Here is a 26,726-nt window from a genome sequence, read left to right as displayed (position 1 = left end):
ATCTATCAGTGAGGTGAGTAAGGAGGCCTGGCGGCAAGGTGCAATTCCTGCAAAGCCACGCCCTCTTTTAACACTGCAAGCTAAAGAAACTCTCCTGGAGATCTGCCTTCAGCTTAATGACAGGCAACTGTGCGCAATGATTTGAAATGTTTTCCTTAATCAACTTTTAATTCTAGCTCCCCAAAACACACTCCCTGCCATCTCTGGCTCTGCTCACCATCCTCACCCCTTCCCCCACTGCACCAACCCCCGGCTCTTCTCCGACATTGGCAATCACATTTACCTTCAATCCCTGCCACTCAATTGGCTGAAAAAACAACTATCAGAGCCAGGGTACAGACAATCAAAAAACAGTTAATCAAATCAGCTGGGATTAAGGAGCTGGGGGTGTGGGAGTATTTTGACACTCGAGCTGATTTAAAGGGCTTCTCTCTGAGCAGGCTGCACACTAGTTAGGAGCAGCCCTAAATAAATAATTGTAAATACCAGTGCAATTCCAGGGCAATCAGCCCAAGTCCCCAACTGATAGGTCACGGCAGAGGCCATTGCCCTTGCTGGCAAACTGCTTAAGTAAGTTAGTGTTTGCTGCTGTAGGAATTGCAAGATCTGGGCCCCACTTTCTAACTGACCTCACCCACCCCTTGCCAAGCATGGTGACTTGGCCACTCAGTCAATCATCTTCAACTTGGGTAAACTGTAAAACCCCTGCAGATACCATTTGTTCTGCTTATAGCTCCTTCAACCTGCTCTTCATCACCGTTAGGTCCATACTGTTAAGTATGGATTCACAGTGCTTGTTTTAAAGGGAGCTGGATGAGTTCCTAAGACTCAGGATATCTCCAGTTATAGATGATAGTTGGGAGAGGCAGCGGGGCAGGGTCGCTATAATTATTGACATCAGAGGCTGCAGTCTTCTAGAGTTTGTCCAATTGCTTCAGGGGGAGTTAAGAGTGCTATCACTGAGCCATGGCTAACGTCTATATAATGCACATTACCCTGTTGCTCAGCTGGATCCGTCCCTTTCCAAGGGCTAGCTGTTACAGTAATCAGGTTTTAATTGCTATTTGATGGCATAACTTTGCAATACTGTTAAGTTTCAAGCTCTGGGTCAATTAACGACTCCTTTTAAATAAAAATGATTGTTTTGCACCTATAACAAAATATAACATCTGGTGTGTGATGAATGTTCGATATTTTTAGTTAGGTTTTCCTCAAAACTTATCATTTAAATCTTGCAGCCTCCAGAGTGGTGTCACACTCAAGAGTAGAGAAATTTCTGCAATATCAATAACGAAGCAAAGGCAACAGCCTCAAGGCAACTAATGGTTACTGTGTTTTGTAACAAGCGTTAATGGCGGAGAAGAAAAATTCAAAGTGCAGTTCAACAATATTGTTACATGTGCCTGAGCTCATATCCCAGCAGAGCAGGGGATTTGGGAGATTTTTTTGACTGAATGAAAACAGAAGTGATGTGAAACTTGAAGACGACGATGACACAAATGTTGGAAATCTAACACAAAAATATAAAATGCTGTAAAAACTAAAGAGGACAGTCAGCATCTCAAAGCTAAACCAAGTTAACATTTCAGACAAGTCCCAATAGTTTACAGCAGAAATATAAATCTTTTTCTCTCTGGTGCTGATCAACGTACCATGCATTCCAGCATTTCCTGTTTTTATATTTAATAAATTTAGTTTCAAATTTGCATTTAAAGCTTTCACAATTGCTTTAAAAAGGATAACTGCTCTAAACTAATATTGCTGACTTGCTTAAATGTCCCTAATAGCTCTTTTGCTCCATAAAGAGTAATGATGCCTTCCTTGTACTCACATCCATATCAAAGCGGAAAGACTGCAGAGATGGCTTTTTGTCAGTGTAGCAGTTATGGAAGTACAGACTGTAAAGTCCCTGTTCCTCCTCAGTATTAATGGTAAGTGAGAACTGCAGAGAGAAAAACACATGTTTAGACAATTTGTCAATTAGAGTAAGTCAGTGCAAACATTATCTAAAACATAAAGGATCAACTCGTAAATCCTACTTACCGTGAATGAATAGGATGCATTTTTTTCCTTCAGTAGAACAGTTTTAGCCTAAAATAAAAACACAAATTATTCTTTTGCTGCTTTTGTTCCCCACATTAATGTCCAATGATCCTCACTCTGCAGTGACCTGTTCCTCCTGGCGCCTGCAACACTCTGAAAGCAGCGACTTGTGTTGTAGCAGTTGCTCTCCAGTAGCTCAATTAAATAATACTAACCCGATCAGAAAGCATCCATTTTCTTATCTACACCGCTCTCTCTTCCCTGCCTACCCAGACTTCCCATTCTTTATAGTTAGGGATTATGTACAGCATTGAGTTTCCAGCTTTAGGGAATATAATAATAACCTTTATTTTGCTTCCTCTACTGTTGTTTGTTAGAAATGTCAATTATGACTCCTCGACTGTACAGCTATTCCAGAACTTGTGCTCTGGTTGAATACTGCACATCTCAAACATAAGAACATAAGAAACAGGAACAGGAGTAGACCATTCGGCCCCTCGAGCCTGCTCCACCATTCAATAAGATCATGGCTGATCTTCTTGTGTTTCGATTTCCACATTCCCATCTAACCCTGATGACCTTTGATACCCTTGCCTAAAAGAATCTATCTACTTTTGCCTTAAAAATATTCAAATGCCTCACCTCCACCGCCTTCTAAGCAAGAATTCCAAAGTCACACAACCCTCAGAGAAAGAATTTCTCATCTCTGTCCTAATAGGGCGACCCCTAATTTTAAAACAGTGTCCCCTAGTTCTGGACGCACTCACAAGACTCACCTTCGATGTCAACCTTGTCAAGGCTGTTCAGAATTCAATCAAATCACCCCTCACTCTTCTAAACTCCAGCATATAACACTCTACCTAATATTTCTTTAAAAGGAAATGCTTTGTATCGCAGTTTCCTAAGAAAGAGACCAGGCCTTCATCTTTAAAAGAAAAAGACTTGCATTTATAGCAACCAAAATAAAAACAGTACAGAAAAAAATACTGTACATTTACTGACCTTTGGTTCAGCAGCACGTTTTACAGATTTTGGCTTTGCTGTGGGGAAAAATAAATGTGTCTTTAGCATAAAATAGCAAGTGCTAATCTGTTCAGCTTTTGTTTTAAAAGAATCTTCATCCAGATTTTGCACACAACTTTTCAATAAAACAGGAATTTGACTTATTAAAACTCGCAGGCATAATACTCAACGCAATGGATACCATTGGTAATGTGCAGAATCAGAGCTGTGTCAATCCAGCGTTCCAAGAATTACATATTTTACTAGTTATTCCAATTATTAAATCAAATAAGTAATGAAAAATACTAAGTAGCCAAAATTTGCCTTTAATTTTATCTTTCCCACTTTAAGGCCCTTCAGTATGCAAGGTTACCAGCAGGATTAACAAGAAACTGACCCAAGACATTTGTTGCTATTTCCTCATCTTTGTTCCCATGTTCCACTTCTAGTGGTACACTAAGCATCAAAGTGCACTGCATCTAGGGAATGTGTTAATAGAAGAAGCTAAATAAAATGATTATATGCAAACCTACACAAAAGCTCCACTCTCTTTGGCAGGCCTCATCACAAACTAACTGGGCATACCCTACCACAACAGATGAAATATTGCCCTCAAGGTTAGAGGTGTGCTAAATCCAAGCACTGATCAAATTATCCCAACCTCAAACGTTACATAGTTCCCAACATGCACACAACAATGCAAACAGCTCTAAATGTGCTTCGGTATCCTGCTTTCAAACACTATTATAAAACCAAAGTGACTTCACAGTATGCGTATTGTTACATTCCAGCAACCCAGGCTGGTAAAGGATAGAACTGGAGCCAATCTTTACAAACTTTTGTAAGCATTTATTTATGAGTTACACATGACAAGTAAGCATCTCCTAACCCAAGAACCACACTTTCAGTCAATGTTTATAGGGCACAAGTGAATCCCCAGTTAATGCCACCATTTGCATATAATTAATATGCAATTAACATGTATGCTCTGTTTTAAAAAATATAAAAAGAATTTAAGTCTACAACAAAGCTTCAGCTCTTGGAATTACAAGTTATTTTGTCATTCTCGGCAACAGTTACCTTAAGCTTCCACAAACCATTATGTGTCTAAGAAATGTAGAATCAGAGGTGAGAAAAGACCATTTGGCCAAAAATATTGCTCCCTCTAATAATGATCTTCAATATTACATTGCCAGAAACCCTAGAGCTTCTTCGAAAACTTGCAGGTTTGTTAGCCCTTTACTATTCCCCGGCTTGTGGGGAGGGAACAAGCAGGTGACCTATATTAGTTCTTTTTCAGGTCTCCTCTCTGTGTAATTACCAGACAGTGCATAAATGTATCTTGGGGGTGACGTGATTAACAACTTTCCTTCTTGCTCACGTTTACCAACTATTGGGGGAGCCAAAAATGAAAACATGCGTCAATTTCTCACCTTTCTGCGCTTCAAGCTGCTTCATGGTTTCATTCTTCTTCTGTGGTTCTGTTAAGTTCTCTGGTTCACTCTTTGGTTTCGCATCTGTCTTGCTGCTTTTGACCTTGGCTGGTTGGCTTTCTGCAGTCCCAACATCAGTGACCTTTGGCTGATTGATGCCAGATGTCAGGACTCTAACTCTGTGAAGCAATAACAGGTGGAAGTGGAATATGAAGGAACAACCAAGGGGCCATTGGCTGAAGATTCCAATGGGAAATTTGTTTTTTTGATGTGTACTCACTGTAGTTTTGCAAAGTCAAAAAGGAAAAGTGTGACAGGTACATCAGTTGGAGGCTTTTTCTTCAAAAAGCAAAAATCAATATCTTCTTCCTATTAAAAAATCAGATCACTAGAGAATAAAGAACAGTTTTTATGTGGGTTGTTGTATACAGGTTGAAGAACTGCAATCCGGGGAAAGACTGCATTCACCAAAATGATCCTTGTGGGTCCAGCTTTCTGCAAGTTGAAATTCTTCACCTACACTTGCACTGAGCCTGACATGAGAATTCATGCAGAAGTCAAGCGTGAATCTAGCTGGGCCGCGTACCTCACTGGATGCTAACTATGTTAATTAGATACCAACTGTGGGAAGAAACTGATTCTTAGACCACCGCTTTAGACAGGATGAACTTCTGATTAGGCTTCCATGTGTGGCATGGAAAAGCTCACAAAGAGATCAATGAAGGTGGTCCTTCTGAATCTGGGGGAAAGATATATTGTTAGGGTTTAGCATCTTAGTGCAAGGGGTAATTCAGATTTTTGTTTTTACAAGTTTCAAGGGGAAGGAATGCATTGAACGCAAAATGTATTAATCAAAAGTGGTCCATTCAAAAGGTTGTGGCAAACAAGTCAAACCTCTTGTTCCAAAAACGAAACCTCTCCCCTCGTGGGTAAAAGTACTCTCTGTGTTGATTTGATGAATCTCAGTCAAGGCCACAGATGGGCTACTGCCAGTGGTTTCAGCGCCCCTTGCCTAAGGGAGGACAATATCCATTTGGGATTCCTGCTACTGCTAAATATCCAGTGGACCCTGGCCAAGAGTACATCTGTGTACATCAGAGGAGGACAGCTCAGCTGTGATACCTCAAAAATCCAATGACCTGTTTCCTCTCACATAAATCACATAGCAAGATTGGCCATTTGGGTACAATACAAGAGACTTGATGATGTTCTTGGAACTGTACAAAAAAAAGGGCGAAAAATTTAATTACAAATCCCATGCCAAAAAAGCTAACTTACCAGATAGGATGAGAAGCCATCATTCTTGGTTCTGTCCAAACTGAGCCCCAGCTGAGATGAATGCAAAGGAAAGAAATACATTAGTTAGTTATAGTTAAAGAAAGAAGGAAAGAAAGAAAATAAGGAAAGAAAAATGTGTGTTTATATCATGCTTTGCACACCTCAGAACATCCCAAAGTGCTTTGCAGCCAATGGATTACTTTTGAAGCTTTGACACTGTTGTTACGTAGACAAATGTAACAGCCCATTCAATAAAAAGCCAGGAGAACCAGGTCCAGTTGATCTGTTTTGGTGTTGGCTGAGGGATAAATTTTAACCAGGATATACAGTGAGCTCCTCAAATCCTTAGGACCATAAGATTATTTTTAATTAAATATTCACCTGAACATTCAGATGAGTTAAATATTTCAAAGTTAGAAAGATTTCTAATTTTAATTAAAATCTTTTGAACAATCTGGAATTCATCAATATTGAACATACCTTTTGCACATATATTTTTGGACACAAATGCAAGTCTTTTCTTTTATTGCATGTCAGAAAAATTCTATAAGCAAGCAAGAGCCTTAAATGTAGCTCTGTGGGGTGTACCTACACCACATGGACTGCAACGGTTCAAGAAGGCAGCTCACCTTCACCACCACCTTCTCAAGGGCAACTAGGGATGGGCAGGCAATAAACGCTGGCCTACCCAGTGATGCCCACATCCTGTGAAAGAATAAAATACATGCAGGTCTTTTCAGTCGTCTCGTGAGTGTAGAAGTACAGGCCAACCGGCAGAAAATTGGTAAAAGTAACAGAGCTAAGAATTAACAAAAGCAGCTAGCATTCTCACTCCTTGTCACAACTCTTGGTGGAAAGTGCAGCCACATGGAAATCAGGTGAGAACCAAATTGGCTTTAGTTGTGAAGCCTCCCAAAGGCAAACAGCTTACTGACATTCACCATAAAGGATTATACAAGGTCCATGCTTTCGAAGCACATCCTCTTTTCAAATTTAAGGATGGCACCAATCTCAAAAAGGACAAAGAATGTTTTAAGGGTACTCTGAAGGCCTCATTATTAAAGAGACAAATTGACATTGGTGTGTGGGAAGAGCTTGCCACAAACTGCCATGTGGTGGCCTCATCCAACAAGCCACAACACAGTTGGAAACTGACTACATAAACCCTGCTGTGGAGAAGTGACGAAAGGAGGAGAGAGAGCAGAACCCTGGGAAGAGCCCAAAACAAAAACAAAAACAAAAATACCTGGAAAAACTCAGCAGGTCTGGCAGCATCGGTGGAGAAGAGCACAGCCGACGTTTCGAGTCCTCATGACCCTTCAACCACCCACCCTATTGCCCACCTCAGGGGAACTCGTCTTCTCTGCAAAGACCTGTGGCTCCAGGGTTGGCCAGCTGTGTTACCTGAGGACACACAAATTCATGGAGCCTGGCAGACTTCATCCTCGTTTTTTGCGACTGACAACACCAAAGGTCAATAATGAGGATTGGCCATCAGGAATGTAGCAGCACTGAAGAAACAAATCAGAATTTTCAAGAGAGTTGGGGAGCTCTGGGGTCGACATACTGCTTTGCTTTCTTAGGATTGACATCCAATTATTTAGCATTTTAGAATATTTTCCTTCTGCTCTGGTTATCTCCTCAAGACACTGACACCCCGTGACATGGATGACAAGGCAATTAAGAATGTTGAATGCTAATCAAGGGATCTCAGTACATCCATCTAGAAAGGTCCAACATTCCTCCATTGCAGCATTTAATAAGTTCTTAAATTATTCCCAGGTTTCCACCTTCACGGCAATCTGGATGTTCATTGCATATATTTATCACTATGTGAAGAACTTCCTGATATCAGTGGTCTTTTCAAATTTTACTAGTTTGAATCTCTGTCCATTTGTTCTGCTCTCACAATTTAGATTAACACTCTGGATTTATCTTTCTTGTTGCATTCACGACCACGTATTTCTCTCTGTAAGATCATCTTGGAGATGTCTGTTTTCCAGTTCAAAAACTTCACGTTTCCCCCGAGTATTTCTTTCGAATTTACATCTTTCACACTAGGTCAGCCTTGAGGTTCTTTTCCGTCTCCAGCATTTGAATGTTTTCTTTAAGTGTCAGTGACTGGGGCTGGACACAATAATCAACCTGTAGCCTCGGCATGACTTCCTCTGACAGGTACCCAGCATATAGGCGTTATGCCATTGAACATCCCGTCAACATTCTTTCTTGACTGCTGGCCTGTATTAGGTGGACATGTCAAATATCAAGGATGCAAAGGCTCCTAGATTCGCTTTCAACTCCACTTGTGGTAATTTCAACACCAATTGAGAAGCTTAATTTCTCCCCTATGAGTAGCATTTAATAATATATTAGAGATCTGCCATTTTCCTCAATGCATGACTTGTCCAAGTCATTCAATAATTTCTAGCTGCCTCCTCCAAACCCACTGCCTCTCCTAGTTTACCATCTACAAATTTCACTGCCTCCTACTGAGGTTCAAATTATTGATACTCCAACAACACTCAAGAAGTTTGACACCATCCAGGACAAAGCAGCCCGTCTGATTGGCATCCCTTACTCAAACATTCACTCCCTCCACCACCGACGTACAGTGGCAGAAGTGTGTACCATCTGCAAGATGCACTGCAGAAACTTACCAAGGCTCCTTGGGCAGCACCTTCCAAACCCACAACCGCTACCATCTAGAAGGACAAGGGCAGCAGATGCCCAGAAGTTCCCCTCCAAGTCTCTCACCATCATCACTTGGAAATATATCGCCGTTCCTTCATTGTCACTGGGTCAAACACCACATGGACTGCAGCGGTTCAAGAAGGCAGCACACCACCACCTTCTGAAGGGCAATTACGGATAGGCAATAAATGCTGGCCTAGCCAGCGATGCCCATGTGCCATAAGTTAAATTTTAAGAAGTAGTGTCACTCTAAATCGACGTAAAATAATGAGTTTATAATTGCCCATATCTATTTTGCTAGCCCTTTTGAATATGGTGCCATCTACTTGCAGCTTTCCAAACCTCCCCATAATGATGTCAAAGTTTCACAAATATTCTCTTTGGTCTCTTTCAGCACTGAGACATATATCATCTACCCCAGCATTTATTAACTTTCAGTTTGTAAAGTCTGCATAGGACTTCCAGCTTTTTATTTATCAGTCAAAAATTATGCTTTGATGAATGTTTTTATTCATTCATTGGATGTGGGAATTGCTGGCAAGGTCAGTATTTATTGCCCAACTGCAACTGTCCTTGAGAAGGTGGAGGCAAGCCACCTTCTTGCCTGGCTACAGTCCATGTGATATAGGCACACCCACAGTGTTGATTGTGGGAGGCGTGCTGCTCATGCCTTTGCTAGTGAATGCTCGTAGGAATGCTCGTTCTTGTTGCAATGTTTTTGGTTCTGCAGATATACTTCTTTTCTGAGTCTCTCTTCACTCCTCTGACCACCTTACCAATTGTAGAATCATAGGATCATAAGATGATATAACACCATTTACCGATTCTTTGGAGTCATTCAATTAATCCCAATCCTCTGCACTTTCTTCATAGCCCCATAATATTTTTCGCTTTCAACAATTTATCTAACGCACTTTCCAACATTACAACTGGATTTGCTTCCACCTCCTTTTCTAGTGTATTCCAGATCACAACTCGCTGCGTCAAATTATTTTCCTCATGTTGTCTCTGATCCTTTTGCCTCTCACCTTAAATCGGAGTCCTCTAGTTACTGACCCCTCCCTTATTGGAAATAGTTTCTCCGTATTTAAACTTATTGACACCATTTACGACCTTGAACATCTCTATGAAGTCTGAGCTCTCACATCCCTCGAGCTATTCTAGTAAATCTGAACTGTTGTATCGTTTGTGTTGCACAAATGGAGAATATAAACTTTCCAGCTTAGACAAATATGAAAGAAAAATGAAGTTTGGGTGATTCAGGTTTACAGAGGATCATGTCATAATTTAAATAAAAATTAAACATCAAATTAATATGCAAATATGTTAGTTCCACGGTCTCACAGCTCCCCCTGGTGACACAATGGGCAGAATTTTCCCATTGGTGTGTGGGGGCAACACGTCCGCGCGTAAAATGACATTGGGCGAGTGTCCCGACGTCACCGTGCGCCATCGCAATATTTCGCTGGGTGGGTGCGCAATGATGTCCGACACACACCCGCCATTAATTAACGGGCCACTTAAGACCCTTGACTCACCAATTGATGCTGATTTTTCGACGCCCGTGCAACCTTCAGGTCGGCGCACGGGCAGGCGGGTGGGATACATTTGTATAAACCTCATCCACAGGCGGGATAAGAGGGTTCACTGGGGCCGCGAGTGTGCACTGTCAAGTATTTATTTATGAAAGTTTTTGCAACTTTCCTGTGTGATCTGCAGTACTTCAAAACGCATACCAGCTGCTTCAGGTCAGCACTCTGCAGTGAGTAATCTTTTCTGGGCCTGCAGGTTTCAGGAAGCCTTCCCTTCGTCTGGGAATGGGAGTTGAACTGTCCACTGGAGGCAGCTCCTCTGAGGAGGAAGGGAGGGCTAGAAGGGGGAGGAGGCCAAGAGTGCACATTCAGCCTCCAGGGGAGCCACCTTTGGGAGGACAGGCGCAGGCACAAGGGGCGCAGGGCCAAGAGGTAGTCCAAGGCTGATGGGGCCGCAGAAGACACCACTATCCTCCTGCCAGGGTATACAGGTGGCAAAGCTACCTCAATATGTCGGAGGTGCAGTGCCGAAGGAGGGTCCATCTCTCAAGGGAGACAGTCAACTATATCTGTCAGATGATTGGGCCTGAGATCTCCACTAACTGTGTGGGTGGACACCCCATGCCAGTGACTCTAAAGGTCACAGCTGCCTTCAACCTCTACGCCTCTGGCTCCTTCCAGGGCTCGGTGGGTGATCTTTGCGGTGTCTCCCAATCAGCTGTCCACACTTGTATCAAGCAGGTTACAGATGCTCTGTTCAGGCGTGCATTGACCTTCATCCACTACTGTTGGGACCAGGTAAGCCAGACACAGCGAGCCAGAGGCTTCGCAGCGATTGCTGGCTTCCCCCGTGTCCAGGGTGCTATAGACGGCACACATGTGGCCATCAAGGTGCCAGCAGGTGAGCCCGGTGCCTTTGTCAACAGGAAGGGCTTCCACTCCATGAACGTGCAGATAGTGTGTGACCACAGGATGCTGATTCTACAAGTCTGTGCAAGGTACCCAGGCAGCTCCCACGACACCTACATCCTCAGACACTCCCAGGTGCTGGGGCTCTTCAGTGCTCCAGCCCGACTGGATGGATGGCTGCTGGGTGACAAGGGCTATCCCCTCAGAAGGTGGCTCATGACGCCTCTCCGCCATCCAAGAATAGAAGCTGAGCAGCGGTACAATAGGAGCCACGGCTCCACAAGGGCTGTGGTGGAGAGAGCCAGCACTTCCGATGCCTGGACCACTGGGCACTGCAGTACCCCCCAGATCGTGTCTCGGTGATGGTGGTTGCATGCTGCACTCTCCACAATCGTGCACTGGAAAGGGGGGACGCAGTGGACAATGAAGACGTCAACGCAGTGTCTGCGGCTGCACACGATGAGTCGCAGTGAGTCCGAGGTTGAGCACGCACAGTGAAATGCTGAGGGGGTAGATGCTGACCCAGGCATACTCCAGGGAGGCAGGGACACCCAGGAGGCTTTAATCCAACGAACCTTCAGCTAGCACACAACAGACGGACCTCCAGGACAAGCCTGGGCTGTAGGCTCGATATTCGGCGCCCAAGTGCAAAATCTGCCAGGTTAGGAAGTCACTAAGGGCTTTGTTAATAAAGCTGAACGTCCAACAAAGCACTCATTACAGTTTTGGAAACCATACACATGCAGGAGAAAAGAGGCACCCTCAGCCATGGTGACATATCTGAATTTAACATGTCAAGCAAGCCAACTTATTCCAAAAAAAGAGAATAGTGTTACAAATCAAAACAAATCATAAGGACCTCATCTTGGGCCAACACAAAAGCACCAGTGAAAAACCCCTGGTGTGCCTAAGGTGCCTTATGTTTTCATTTCCGGGTGCTACGTCTTGGTGCTGCCCCATCACTGGGAATGGCATCTGAGACAGCCTGCTCACTCTGCTGTCCTGTTTGCCTCGATTACCTTGGCAGTCGTCCTCTGGCCCATGGAGCCTGTGCTGGCCGCGCCTGGGAGGGATCCGCCAGTTCCACAGCTGGCATCTCCCCAGTCGTCGCAGCCTCACCAGATGCTACGGTCACTGGGAGAGGGGCGGAGGAGCTGCTGCCCTCATCCGGAGCGTCCTGAGAGGTGCCCGCAGAGACAACAGGCAGCTGCTGTGCCAACGTGAGGTCACTTTAGACCTCCCTGCTCGCCGTGGATGGATTGGCACCAAGCTGGGAAATTTGGTGCCCAGACCATCTCCCACACTGACATTGACCAACTGAAGTCAATACCGATGTGAGGGCTTGCTGGTCAGAGCGCATCCCCAGGAAGCCCTGATGGGTCTCCTGGAGGAGCCTCTCCACCAGAGTTGCCACTCTCTCCATGGAGGACGCATGGCACTCGGACATGTGGCTCATTGCTTCAGTGATCATCCGGGTAGACTCCCCCACCACGTAGTCCAAGCCAAGCATAGCCTCATGTATCTCCCCCAGATGCTCCCGCACATCCGGCCGCATTTCCTGCCCCTGCTGCATTGCGGACGACTCCAGAGGCCCATCATCAGGCACCAACTGAGCATGTGGCTGGTCCCCTGCAGTCCTCCGACTGCTGGCGCCATGGGCACTCTCTGTCTCTGCTAGCTTCTCCAGCGACTGTGAAGTGCCTTCACCGTTGTGCCCCAGGACATTAGCCAATGTTCTAATCCCCATCGAGGTGCTAGTATCTGCGCTGGTGCCTGCCTGGCAGAGATGGTGTGATGCTGGTGAGACTTCAGGGCCCTCAGGTGTGAGAGGGGGTGGGGGGGGCCTCTGCTGCTCCTCCTCCTGGCCCTGCTCCGCTGATGCTGAAAGGAAGAACAAGGACATTGGATCAGTTAATGTGCAGACAATGACAATGTGCATCCCTGTCCCCCGGATCATTATGCACTCATCCTTCCATAAGCAACGGTCAAGCCATGTTGCAAAATTAAATCACTTAACATTCAGCACTGCTATGGTTGTTGGGAGAACAATGCTGACCTCACTGCTGGGTATACATACCTGGCCGTGGCACCCCAGCCTCACTGACACCAGTGGACCTGGGCGAATGGCACCTCTCCAAATCCAAGGCCTCCTGCTCAAACTGGCTGAGAATGGCCAACTGCGCCTGGCCGCCACCAGTCCTCACATGCTCTGCAGCGTTATGAGCATTCTTCTCCTGAAAATGAGAGAAGAGCATTGATTTGTGCAAATTGTACATGGACTCTCTTCACGCACGGCCCACCCCAACCAGAGTGGGACATGTCAGGGCTCCAGTGCCTCCTCACCCCGAACACTCACTCAAAGATGCTCGGCATGTTCCCCCCACACCGCCTCCCGCCCGCCCGCCCCCCCCCCCCCCCCACCCCCCACCCACCCCACAGGCCACATGCTGCTTACATCACATTAGGCACCACACGGTACATCCTTCCATAGCAAGGAGGCGCAAGCACGTGCAGCGCAGAGGGCAGCACATGGTTTGTTGCCACACCACCTTGAAGCTCCCCTCTCAGCATGTCATCACCCTGACTTGAACATGTCCTGCAGTTCAAGCACAGCACCTAGGTGCAGCTCCTCCAGGTTGCCCCCAAAACAGTCATGTGGGTCTCAGTGTAACACATGGTGCGGGCACAGAACCCATCTCTTCACCACCCTCTCAGGCTGACTTTGGCATGGGCAATATCTGCTGGCCCACCCAGCAAAGGACACATGCCGTCAATAATTCAATGCAGTCACTACACTCAGACTTGGTGGGGAGGGGGTGCAGCAGGGGGGGAAAGCCGACCTGCTGGGTTAAGTGACCAATGCCAACATGGTACAAACCCTTCCAGAGCGCAACAAATTTTGAAGCGCTTGCAACACTGGATACAGGTGCACCACACCACGTCGCAGCAGCTCACCACCTCCGCCACCTCCTCCCAGGCACGTTTCATCATGTGGGGGGGTCTCCTCCTCCCATCCTGGGGAACCAGCACCTCCCACCGTACTGCCACCTCCTCAAGGAGGGCAGCAAGGCAGTTATCGGAAAAACAAGGGGCACACTGGCCCTACCCTCCGGCCTGGCCTGTCCTGCTGCCCTACCCTCCGGCCTGGCCTGTCCTGCTGCCCTACCCTCCGGCCTGGCCTGTCCTGCTGCCCTACCCTCCGGCCTGGCCTGTCCTGCTGCCCTACCCTCCGGCCTGGCCTGTCCTGCTGCCCTACCCTCCGGCCTGGCCTGTCCTGCTGCCCTACCCTCCGGCCTGGCCTGTCCTGCTGCCCTACCCTCCGGCCTGGCCTGTCCTGCTGCCCTACCCTCCGGCCTGCTCACCAGAAGGGTGAGCCCTTCCACTTGCCATTGTGAGCAGCCTTGCAAAGGCTGCCAGTGCTTCAGATAAACAGGCTGCCAGGTCGCTATTAGACCCAGCGGACAATGCACTCCTGCCACCACCCACCCACTTCCGCTATCCTCGGGAGTTGCGCATTACGCTGGGCGGGTCAATTATGGTGGTGCTGATCCGATTGTGGGCGGTGATTGGGTCCACGCCCCCCAACCACCCCACCCCCGCCCCAAAGAAAATTCCATCCTACGTTAGTTCCAAGGTCTCACAGCGCCCTCGGTGATATGTTAATTCTGTGGTCCTGCAGCGCCCTCTGGTGACTGTTAGTTGTACAGTCTCACAGCATCCCCATGGTGACACTGTTAGTTCCCTGGTCTCACAGCGCCCCCTGGTGACAGTGGGTGAGTTTAGCAGTCTCTTCACGCTCACTGGTGACTTAGTTTAGCAGTGTCATTATGTGCATGATGTTCCTGTGCTGCTGCTGCCAATATACCAACAACGGAGACAGGGGCAATTCACACATCTTCTAAGTGTCAACAATGCCTAAGGACGTAATGATTATCCTCAACACAGAACAACAATCCCATTTCCAGACAACATAGCACAAAAAAGCCACCGGATTTGTTATAAGAACAATACACGTTGAGATAGTGATGTATTATACAGAATAAACCAAACACCATTGCAACTGAAACAGCACGGCACTGCTTTTCTCTTCATAAACCTCTTTTGCCTGCTAAGTATTACTATAACGGAGTGAAAAATACTTGAGTACTTCATGAAAAATACTGAACTCACCGCAGGGTTGTCAACAGTTTTGAAGTCGAAACCCTTTGAAGTCAAACTGGTCATTTCCACAGTCATATTTCCATTCTTGAAGAAACCAAATGTGTTTAAATGGATCTTTTGCCTAACATCATCCTGTAAAAAGAAACAGCCATATTTACCCAGATTAGAAGACAAAATTCAGGACTTTTACAGGCAGGATGCTGGTTTAAGGGCCTGTGCCCACTCTTTGATGGAGCCGGCCACTTAGTCCCTTTCACCCTCTGTTGGGAAATAGAGATAGTTTAAATAAGTTATATTTGTACTTGTGTGTGTTAGGAATAAGTTTAAGTTCAATTCATATTATTTTCTATTTGTGAGTTAAAAGGCGAAACCTGGGATGTAGTTTCATCTTTTGAGTGGAGACAGCGGGGCTAAAACTCTGTTTGTCTACCTGCATTCATAGTAACAAGGATCCAGAAAGGGGGACACGCACACAGACACACGCAGACACACACACACACACACACACACACGCAGACACATGCACGTGCACACACGAGCAGTCACACACACACACGCAGTCTCACACACACACACACACACACGCGCGCGTGCGGTCACACACACGCAGACACACGCACGTGCACATGCGCGCAGTCACACACGCGCGCAGACACACACGCACGTGCACACGCGCGCAGTCACACACACGCGCGCGCGGACGGACACACACGCATGTGCACACACGCGCAGTCACACATGCGCGCGCAGTCTCACACACGCGCGCGCAGTCACACACGCGCGCGCAGTCACACACGCGCATGCGCGCGCAGTCACACACGCGCATGCGCGCGCAGTCACACACACGCGCGTGCAGTCACACACACGCGCGCGCGCAGTCACACACACACACGCGCGCGCGCAGTCACACACACACACGCGCAGTCACACACACACGCGCGCGCGCGCAGTCACACACACGCGCGCGCAGTCACACACACGCGCGCGCAGTCACACACACGCGCGCGCAGTCACACACACGCGCGCGCAGTCACACACACGCGCGCGCAGTCACACACGCGCGCGCGCAGTCACACAGACACGCGCGCAGTCACACACACGTGCACAGACACATACACGCACGCATGCAGACACACACACACCAAAAGCAGTTTGAGTTCAGTTGGTCATTATGCTGCAAATTGAAGAGAGCAGTTTAAATCTCTCTCTACCTGACATACCAGCAGACTGCTGAGGGAAATAAGTCTAAGAATTTTAGATGAGTTGCTCTAAAGTTAAATTAACAATGAATGTCAAGTGATTTCTGGATCTCAAGGGAGATACCAAGTTGTTAGCAGTCTACTGAGAGAGGGAACTGCAGGGAGAGTAGATTTCCCAAAAGAACCAAAAGGTTCCAAGGCCAAGGAGTGAGACAGAAAGAACGGATCCCAAGAACACCTTCTAGTCAAAGGAAGAACAGGAGTCTGGAAAAGGTCCTGTTCTGTGGAAGTGAAAGTAAGGAGCAGAGAGGAAGGCACCAAGCTTCAAGCTTAAAGGGAGAAAGCTGCAGGAAGCAGATTTAAAGCAATACAGGCATGCGAGCAGCCACAAGGTCCAAGGAGACAGCTGAAGGCCTGTAACTCTTTACTATGGGCATGTGAAGCAGTCATGTACTGTTGACAGCTGAGTCAGTGCGTGGAGAGTACATGGACAAAAACTTGAATTCGTGTGGTGATCCAGGGGAGAGGAACATCGGAAGGAGAGTTTGAAACCCTGGTGGTGGACCCTTTGCGGAAGGTGTCTGAGAGAAAGCATCGGTTTGGGAGAAGATTCCAGAGCGAGTTATTCACAAGTGGAGATTGGAAATCACCGTCTGAAAGACAGAGTTCAGCGGAACCAATTGGTTCACGGTGTGAGAAGCGTCTGGGGGAGTTGATGAGAGATCCATAGCATCTGGTTGGGGTGGCATCTGTCGCTTAGTTTCAGAGTGTAGTGTGCCTGACCACAGGTCACCTATCGGTTTACACGGACTGTGTACTTACTGTGAACATTAAAGTATAAGATAGCTTTTGTAACTTGTGTTCTCCTTACAAATCTGTATATACCTGTATATATATATATATTACAATACTCCTTCACCCACAACTATACCTTTTTTAAAATTCATTCACGGGATGTGGGCTTCGCTGGCTAGGCCAGCATTTATTGCCTATCCCTAGTTTCCCTTGAGAAGGTAGTGGTGAGCTGCCTGCAACTAGGGATTGGCAATAAATGCTGGCCGAGCCAGGAAAGCCCACATCCCGTGAATGAATAAAAAATAAGGTATAGTTGTGAGTGAAGGAGTATTGTAATATAGTTAATCTTTTCTCGTTTAATAAATGTTTTATTCTTTTATTAAAAGTTCATCCACTGACTCCTGTGGTTCAGTTCAGTAGCCACTCTCCAAGTACCTAAACAAAAATTAAAGTTAGGATCTATCAAGCCAGGTTCCACCCTGGGATTTGGCTTGTCCAATAATACCATCAGCTAAGATCATAACATCTCTAACTGTTGTACTTGATAACTTCTGAGTAATGCTGAAAGAAGAGACTTGCTGTTGAAGCTTTTTGTCTTGCACTCATCAAGGCAGATACACAAGAATACCAATTGTAAAGAGGACAACAATTTATACTGCATGAGAAGAGACTGCTGATTGATTGGCAAGTGGGCGCTGATTGGTGGAGGCATTGTCATGGAGAATGCACCAGGGAACAGCTAACTGCCAAGCTTTTGTCCAAATTTGAACCAGGCAGGTTGACTTGGATTGGTCAAGGGGGATTGCCACGGGGAATAAACCAGGGAATGGCTGACCCCAAGCTTTTGTTTAGTGAAAAAGGCGCAATGCGTGGACATGCTCCTTCTGTCTCAAAGGATAGGGCCCTGTGGGTGCATATATGTAGCTTCTAGCACACGTAAGTGAGCTACACTGCAAGCTTGACTGATAATCTTAAATTGGTTGTTAGTGTAATTCTTAGCACAATCAGGGTTGTTTAGCAAGTGCTGTCCAATCATGGAATCACATCTAATATTGGACACTATGTTTTGAGTTTTGCAAGTATGGGCTTTTTGGGTATGGTCAGTACTTTGCCTGTTGCAAAAAGCCAAAGGGATGTGTTGTTTGATACATTCCGCCAGTCATTAGAATGTACAGCCTACATACCTGGCATCACGCCAGCAATGAAATTCATATACCACAATACTCATTTGTGTGATAGGCAGGATGTCATTTTGGCTTGATGGCAGCATCCTGTTAGTGGAGAATACTACTTGTGTTGTTACTGCATAGCAGTGTGAAATGGTTAGCTTCACCTGTTGCTCCAATTTTGTGAGACAGCTTACCCTTCTATCTGAGATAGACTGTGTACTTTTCAGGATCAAAAGTGGTGGCCTCCGGCCCATTCCTGAGTTTGTGTGAAACAATGGTCTGATTAGGCTAGCCATTGTCCTGCAGGATGGCTTTGATGTGCCCTATTTCAGCATCAAGCTTGCACAGTGAGCAAATGGCTCAGGCCCTATTTACAAGGTTGCTGATAAGGCCAATCTTATAGCACATGGAACTGTAGGAATCCCAACATCTATATTAACCAGTGAAGGCAGGCTTGGGGTAGAGAACCTATTGGCAGAGTTCTCAATTAGCACGTCGAGGAAAGGGGGCTCATTTGGCGGCTCCATTTCAAAGGTGAGCACAGGATGAAGCCCATCCCTGTAAGGAAATTCTTAGGTGCAGCTGTGGATTCAAATATAGCAAACATATCATCTACGGTTCAGTTCTTGGTTTTTGCAAATGCGAAGGAATCCTTCACCGTGTATGTGGAAAACTTGCTCAAAACCGGTTGTAGCAACTCGCCCAACCATTTGGCCAATTCATGTTGGGCAGAACCAGTTGTAGATAAGATAGATTGTGTGTCTTGTGTAGCCCATAAGTACACGGATGTGAGGGCAAATCCTATCACATATACCACCCAGCAGCTCATTACCTCTGCCGTGAAAATATAACAATTTTCATAATACTCTTGTGATTTATTGTAAAAGTGGGCTAAAAGTGGGATTTGGATTAGTTTCTCTCTGTTTATCTGTGTGTGTGAGGGACTTAATTGAATTGGAGGCAGCTGGTCTGGAGGTTTTTGCATCATCAAACAAGAAGCTAGGTTTGAAATGCTAAATATGTAAACATGGCTCAAGTTTTAGAATGTGAGGTGTGAGGACAATTTTGCATTTATAGATAAATCAGGTTAGTGTGAATTCCAAAGAGATGGTAAGATGTTACACCTAGCTGAAAGAAGCTAAGCCAAACAGTGTGTTTATTTTTCGCAAAGGTTGTTGATAAAATTAATACAATGAAAGATTTATATTACAAGAAAAATAAAGTTGCAAAAACATTTGGGAACAATGGGTTTTGCGTTAAAAGGGGGAAACATGTACAAAGGAGATGAGGTTATGTGAACAAAGAACAAAGAAAAGTACAGCACAGGAACAGGCCCTTCGGCCCTCCAAGCCTGCGCCGAGCATATTGCCCGTCAACTAAAACATTTTGCACTTCTGGGGTCCGTATCCCTCTACTCCCATCCTATTCATGTATTTGTCAAGCTGCCTCTTAAATACCGCTATCGTACCTGCTTCCACCACCTCCTCTGGCAGCGAATTCCAGACACTCACTACCCTCTGTGTAAAAAACTTGCCCCGCACATCTCCTCTATAGTTTTCTCCTCTTACCTTAAATCTATGTCCCCTAGTAATTGACTCTTCCACCCTGGGAAAAAGCTTCTGACAATCTACTCTGTCCATGCCTCTCATAATTTTGTAAACTTCTATCAAGTCGCCCCTCAATCTCCGTCGCTCTAGTGAGAACAATCCGAGTTTCTCCAACTTCTCCTCATAGCTAATAACCTCCAGACCAGGCAGCATCCTGGTAAACTTCCTCTGCACCCTCTCCAACGCCTCCATATCCTTCTGGTAATGTGGTGACCAGAATTGCACACAATATTCCAAGTGTGGCCTAACCAAGGTTCTATACAGCTGCAGCATGACTACCCAGCTTTTATACTCAATACCCCTGCCAATGAAGGCAAGCATGCCATATGCCTTCCTGACTACCTTATCCACCTGCGTTGCCACTTTCAGTGACCTGTGGACCTGTACACCCAGATACCTCTGCCCGTCGTTGCACTTAAGGGTTCTGCCATTTACTGTATAATTCCTGCCTGTATTAGACCTTCCAAAATGCTTTACCTCGCATTTGTCCGGATTAAACTCCATCTGCCATTTCTCTGCCCAAGTTTCCAACCGATCTATATCCCGTTGTATCCTTTGACAATCCTCTTCACTATCTGCAACTCCTCCAACCTTAGTGTCGTCTGCAAACTTACTAATTAGCCCAGTTACATTTTCCTCCAAATCATTTGTATACTACAAACAGCAAAGGTCCCAGCACTGAACCCTGCGGAACTCCACTAGTCACAGCTCTCCATTCAGAAAAGCACCTTTCCACTGCTACCCTCTGTCTTCTATGACCAAGCCAATTCTGTATCCATCCTGCCAGCTCACCTCTGATCCCGTGCGACTTTACCTTCTGTACCAGTCTGCCATGAGGGACCTTGTCAAAGATCTTACTGAAATCCATGTATATAACATCCACTGCCCTTCCATCGTCGATCATCTTTGTCACTTCCTCGAAAAACTCGATCAAGTTAGTGAGACACAACCTCCCCTTCACAAAACCATGCTGCCTCTCACTAATACGCCCATTTGCTTCCAAATGGTAGTAAATCCTGTCACGAAGAATCTTCTCCAATAATTTCCCTACCACTGATGTAAGGCTCACCAGCCTGTAATTTCCTGGATTATCCCTGCTACCCTTCTTAAACAATGGAACAACATTGGCCATTCTCCAGTCCTCTGGGACCTCATCCGTAGCCAGTGAGGATACAAAGATTTCTGTCAAGGCCCCAGCAACCTCCTCCCTTGCCTCCCTCAGTACTCTGGAGTAGATCCCATCTGGCCCAGGGGACTTTTCCACCTTAATATTCTTCAAGATGCCTAACACCTCTTTTTTGATCTCAACATGATCCAGGCTATCTACACACTCTTCCCTAGACAAATCGACCGCTAAGTCCTTCTCTTTGGTGAATACTGATGAGAAGTATTCATTTAGTATCTCTCCTATTTCTTCTGGCTCCACACACAAATTCCCACCTCTGTCCCTGAGTGGGCCTACCCTTTCCCTGGCTACCCACTTATTTTTTACATATGTATAAAAGGCCTTGGGATTTTCCTTATTCCTGGTTGCCAGTGACTTTTCATGATCCCTTTTAGCCCTCCTGACTCCTTGCTTAAGTTTCTTCCTACTTTCTTTGTATTCTCCACGGGCTTCATCTGTTCCCAGCCTTCTAGCCCTTACGAATGCTTCCCTTTTCTTTTTGACTAATCTCACAATATCCTTCGTTATCCAAGGTTCCTGAAACTTGCCACGCTTATCCTTCATCCTAGCAGGAACATGCCGGCCCTGAATTCTTATCAACTGACGTTTGAAAGCCCCCCACATGTCAGTTGTTGATTTGCCCTCAAACATCCACCTCCAGTCTAGATTCCTCAGTTCCTGCCTAATATTGTTATAATTAGCCTTCCCCCAATTAAGCACCTTAACCCGAGGACTCATGTTATCCTTATCCACCAGTACCTTGAAACTTACTGAATTATGGTCACTTTTCCCGAAATGCTCTCCTACTGAAACTTCGACCACCTAGCTGGGTTCATTCCCTAATACCAGGTCCAGTATTGCCCCTTCCCTAGTTGGACTATCTACATATTCTCAGGAAGCCCTCCTGGATGCACCTTACAAATTCTGCACCATCCAAACCCCTAGCACTAAGTGATTCCCAGTCAATATAGGGAAAGTTAAAATCACCCACCACAACAACCCTATTGCTTTTACATCTTTCCAAAATCTGCCTACATAACTGTTCCTCAATCTCCCGCCGGCAATTGGGAGGCCTATAGTAAACCCCCAACATTGTGACTGCACCCTTCCTATTCCGGTGCTCTACCCATATTGCCTTGCTGCATGAGCCCAATGAGGTGTCCTCCTGTCGTACAGCTGTGATATTCCCCTTAACCAGCAGTGCAACTCCCCCACCTCTTCTACATCCCTCTCTATCCTGCCTGAAACACCTAAATCCTGGAACGTTTATCTGCCAATCCTGTCCATTCTTCAACCAAGTCTCTGTAATAGCAATAACATCATAGTCCCAAGTACTAATCCAAGCTCTAAGCTCAGCTGCCTTGCCTGTTATACTTCTTGTGTAAGGAGAAGGCATTCTAAGATCTAACACAAGTGAGAAAAGCTTTTGTGCATCAAGTTGCTGTCTACAGTAACCAAAGCTGAGAAAACTCATTTTGAATGCAACTGTCCAGGGTATTGTGTTGCTTTGCCTGGGTCTGTTTAAATCTATTTGTTTTTACTGTTGCCTTAACAGAGGTGTAACTGGGAGCCAGATTAATTAGGGGTTTTAGGAGTTATTATAGTAGTAATTTGTAGACCTATGTATGTGCTTGAAATCTTTTCTTTTATTAATAAATGTTTAATTTAGTTTTTGTAAAAAAATCTCTAAGTCTTGGTGGACTTATTACTACTGAATTCAAGACACACATCACGAAATAAAATACAAATTGCAAAATCATTGTGACCGTGTGATCAAGTTTCCCTCGGGGATTTCATCAGCCTGGCACACATCATCTGCCACGTCATAACACTTCTGTGTAAATTTTTCAAAATATTTATCCACTTCATCTTCTAAAAGCTATTAGGGACTCCTCTTCCAGTTTCTTGTGGGGCATTCCATATCCTAACATTCCCCATATTAAAAAAATTCACTCAGTCTCTCCATTCCTTTTAATGATGGTCTTAAACTTTCTCTCCATTACCTAGCTACCATCCAGTGGAAATAGTTTTTTTTCATTTTATGAAAACTTCTCATAATTTTGAATTCCTATCAGATCACCTCTCAATTTCCTTTGTTGAAAATAAAGCAGCCTTACTTGCTCTTGTCTCTCCTTAAAACTAAACTCATCCCTCTACATCCTCCGTCTAGTCTTTACATATCCAAAATTGGACAGAATATTTTAAGTGTGGTCTAATTAATCTTTCTATAAGTTCAGTTTCCCTCTTAGCTCTTGTGATCTTTCCCACTATTGACAAAACTTGGAATCTCATGTGTTTTTTTAAAAAAATTACAGCTTTACTAGAATATCCTACCACTTTTGAAGATTTGCACGTCTATACCCTCAAGTCTCTTGGTACCTCGATTTTACAATTTCTCCATTTATTGTATATGTCCTTTCTTTATTCTTCCTTATAAAATATATTCACTCAATTCTCCAGAGTAAATTTCATTTAACTGCTCAATCTACCAATGTGTTTGTATCCTGTTGAAAGTCACTCATTTTCACAGTTAACAATGCTCCCCACTTTTGTGTTATATATAACTACACAATAAATATATCTCCTGCTTCTTCGTCCGCTTCAGCTAGTTGCACATTACTGTCCTTCCTCCACCACTCCGAGTCAACTTACACATCTCACCCTACATACAAGAAGCATGTTTAGGAGCGGACGAGGAAGGAGGAGAGAGGATGTCATTGCAGATACACATTGTGCCCATTTTTACTTTGTAGGCAAGTAGTTGAGTGGTTTTCTTCCAATGCTGAAGAATTAGAAACTCACAGCATTTGGGATATTACAGATTGCTGTGTGAGTGATTGGTCTGTGTAGTATGGTACATGCCCACATAGACCGGTTCCATCCCTGTCTTGTACTATTTGCTGATCATAATCTAGATTACAGCAAATGCACTACGATTGGAGGTCGTGCCCCTGGGGCATAAAGTGAAAGAAAAATCCCACCCCTCACAACTTTCGAGCAATCTCTGCAAGAAAGAATAGTGAGGGTAAGATCATGCTCTGTTGTGATGTTTGAATTAATAACCAAGAGCCACTCTCTGACCTCACATGTTAAGAATGGTCACTATACTGAATGTGTTCTTCCCAACCGACACCATCTTACACATGAACCTGAAAGTATTGACAGTCTTATATTAAAAAGATTATTATATCCCTTTGGGGACAGGTATTTTCAGGCAGAGTCCTGGAACAATTTGGGAACTCTACAGCTGGCAATATTTCCTGCCACTCAGACTATTGCTCTACACAATTTCCAATTTCAAAAAAAAGTGTGTTAAGTACTTTCTCAGTGTAAATGAAGGCAAGTAAAACTTCTAATTTGGAGACAATTAACTTGACTTCAGGATTGTGTACAGATACAGTGCAGAAAGACTTGTTCCCTAACTATTCACTTGTCAATTTTTTCCCTCCAACTGGTTAACATGCCCACCCTCCAGTTACATCTAATAAACAATTATTACTCAAATGCTTCATGAACTTTTAATTATAATTCAATGTTGATCAATTTAACACTCCTTCTCAAGGGAAAAATGGATAAGCAAGATAACAATGGACGAGTCAGTCTATCACAAGCATGAGATGGCTTCTAGAAGCCTTAATACAGGTTATAATTAATAATTGGAAAGATAAAAGTTAATTAAAGTCAGCGAGCAAGTATTTTTTCTAAATTTTATATTAATATTAACTTGATAAAATTATGGATGTTATGTATATGAATTTTGAAAAGGCAACTGATAAGAAACAAAACAAGAGACTTGTTGCTAAAATTAAGGTATTCTCTGTTAAAAGGATTGTAGCAGCATAGATAAGGAGTTGTCTAAAGGACCAAAAGTGAATTGTGTCATTGTTAGTGCAACATTTCTGAAGGGGTTTATATAGCGGCGACCGAGGTGGTCAGGTATTGGGATCATGGCTCAAAAACAATCTGACTCTGGGAAAGGGGTAAAATATCAAATTTTACAGCTGACACAAAAAAAGGGAAGAATCTTTAGTAGCTTTATAGGAGAAGCAAATAAATATTTGAAAAAAATATTTAAAAAGGTTATAGGGGATGAGACTAAGTGGGCAGCTGTTTCAATGATCCAGCATTGATACATGGGCTTCTTCTTATCGTGTCCACGGACAGTCTATACATGGCCCAGCCAGAACTGGACACATTTTTGCGCCTTGTTGTTGAATTCGGCAAGATCTGCAACAGTGCAGGGTTCCTCTAGCGATAGGCATTGCAGGAGATGTTGCATAGTCTGTGGCTCAGTTCCACATTCACAAGTTGTCGGGCTGGTTGTATATCCCCATTTGCTTAGTAACGTCTTTGAACGACCTACACCAGTCCTAAGTCTGTTAAGGCACTTCCAGGTTGCCCAGTTGCAATTAGCTCCTGGGGGAAGGCTTTCATCCGGTAGAATTTCCATCACTGGGGGTTGTTCGAGACTGGCGAGCCGGTCTTTCCACAAGGCGATGCGAGCTTCAGATGGAGTTGATTGTAATGGAACAACACTGTTCATGAAGCTCTTCCTAGACTTTAGGCAGCTGGGTGTAGGTGTATGACCATGTAGAGTGTGCCTCTCATCCGATGTTTGACGGAGTCGCTCTTTCTTGCTGGCTACCATTCTTCTTATATCAGGGGGAGCGATACCCACCAGGATATATAGGCAGGATATATATATGGGCTGATTGAATTTTACAGCTCAGAATGAGATCAATGATTCATCACATTAAACTACTGATCTATTTACTATACTGCAACAGCTCAGAGGAAAACTGCTATGGGGCTATAAAATAATTGAATGGCTGGATAGCATCCCTATTGATAAACAATAGCAGTTTAAAAGGCTGGGAAGAGATCAGGGGACATGAATGTAAACTATAGGCAACAGTCGGAAGAGACTAGATGTTTGATAGTTTTCTTTCTCCCAGAGATTAGTTACCCCCTCTGGAATACAACACCCACTGCTGTGGTGGGTGCTGGCTCTGGATCCCAAAGGGGAGTTTTTGACTGAAACAGAGATTGCAACATATAGATGGTGAGTGTCTTTTACAGGTAACATTTGGTGCGTGTGATCTTCTCAACTGGTTTTGATTGCCTCAGGTGAAGAGGGAAGAATTTCCCAGAGTATTTTATTATCCTTCATTAGCCCTGTGGGTTTTTTCTTTGATTTTTTCCTTTCCTAGGAATCTACCTGGGTGCAGGGATGGATGGGAGGAGGGAAGAAGTATGCAGTCATGATGGTCTGGCCATCTTGATTTGGGGTAAGTTTGTTGGACCATCTGATCTCATCCTGCCCGTCAATTTTGTACATTCATATTTGCAATGAAAACATTAATTAATGTGGTAAAACTCTAAATGTCTTTCATTTTGCAGTGAACTTCAAACAGAAGGGAGTTGTAGTTTTGCCACAGGCCTGAGCAATTTTATGTCTCTTTCTCAAATGATTTAAAAAAGATTTCTTTGTGGTCAGTTTGATTACCATCAGGCTTAATACAACTTCAGAAGATTTTCTTTCAGCAAAGATCTATGCAAAATTGGATGTTACATAATGACATTCCTGAATGATCCCAAATCATTCATTTACACACAGGTTAAAGGACTAAAATCAGACCACAGCTATAGTCTGCCCCTTAAAATATATGTAGATTGTAAACCCAATGATGCCAGACAATAAGGGTCCCTATCAAGAGACAGTAAACAGACAATGGGGCTGCA

The 26,726-nt window shown here is 44.7% G+C and overlaps 1 protein-coding gene across 8 annotated transcripts in view; it reads right to left on the bottom strand.

Annotated features, from left to right (window-relative positions):
* gpr107 (G protein-coupled receptor 107) overlaps window positions 1–26,726 on the bottom strand; it is a 153,196-nt gene that overhangs the window by 113,870 nt on the left and 12,600 nt on the right. For all 8 annotated transcript variants that reach the window (XR_013577735.1, XR_013577737.1, XM_078550052.1 and 5 more), the window contains 7 exons: window positions 15,059–15,181; window positions 5,757–5,807; window positions 4,759–4,847; window positions 4,479–4,657; window positions 3,046–3,083; window positions 2,044–2,091; window positions 1,832–1,942 (listed from right to left, as the gene is read on the bottom strand). Coding sequence is in view for 6 of the 8 variants with exons in the window: in XM_078550050.1 (XP_078406176.1) it covers window positions 1,832–1,942; window positions 2,044–2,091; window positions 3,046–3,083; window positions 4,479–4,657; window positions 4,759–4,847; window positions 5,757–5,807; window positions 15,059–15,181 (639 nt within the window). In the remaining 2 variants the exon portion in view is untranslated. The remainder of the gene's footprint in view (window positions 1–1,831; window positions 1,943–2,043; window positions 2,092–3,045; window positions 3,084–4,478; window positions 4,658–4,758; window positions 4,848–5,756; window positions 5,808–15,058; window positions 15,182–26,726) is intronic.

This window comes from Cetorhinus maximus, chromosome 10 (genome assembly GCF_964194155.1).
Source record: "Cetorhinus maximus chromosome 10, sCetMax3.hap1.1, whole genome shotgun sequence".
Taxonomy (NCBI): domain Eukaryota; kingdom Metazoa; phylum Chordata; class Chondrichthyes; order Lamniformes; family Cetorhinidae; genus Cetorhinus; species Cetorhinus maximus.
Note: the sequence above shows the minus strand (reverse complement) of the source record. Positions and strands in the feature narration are given on the sequence as shown.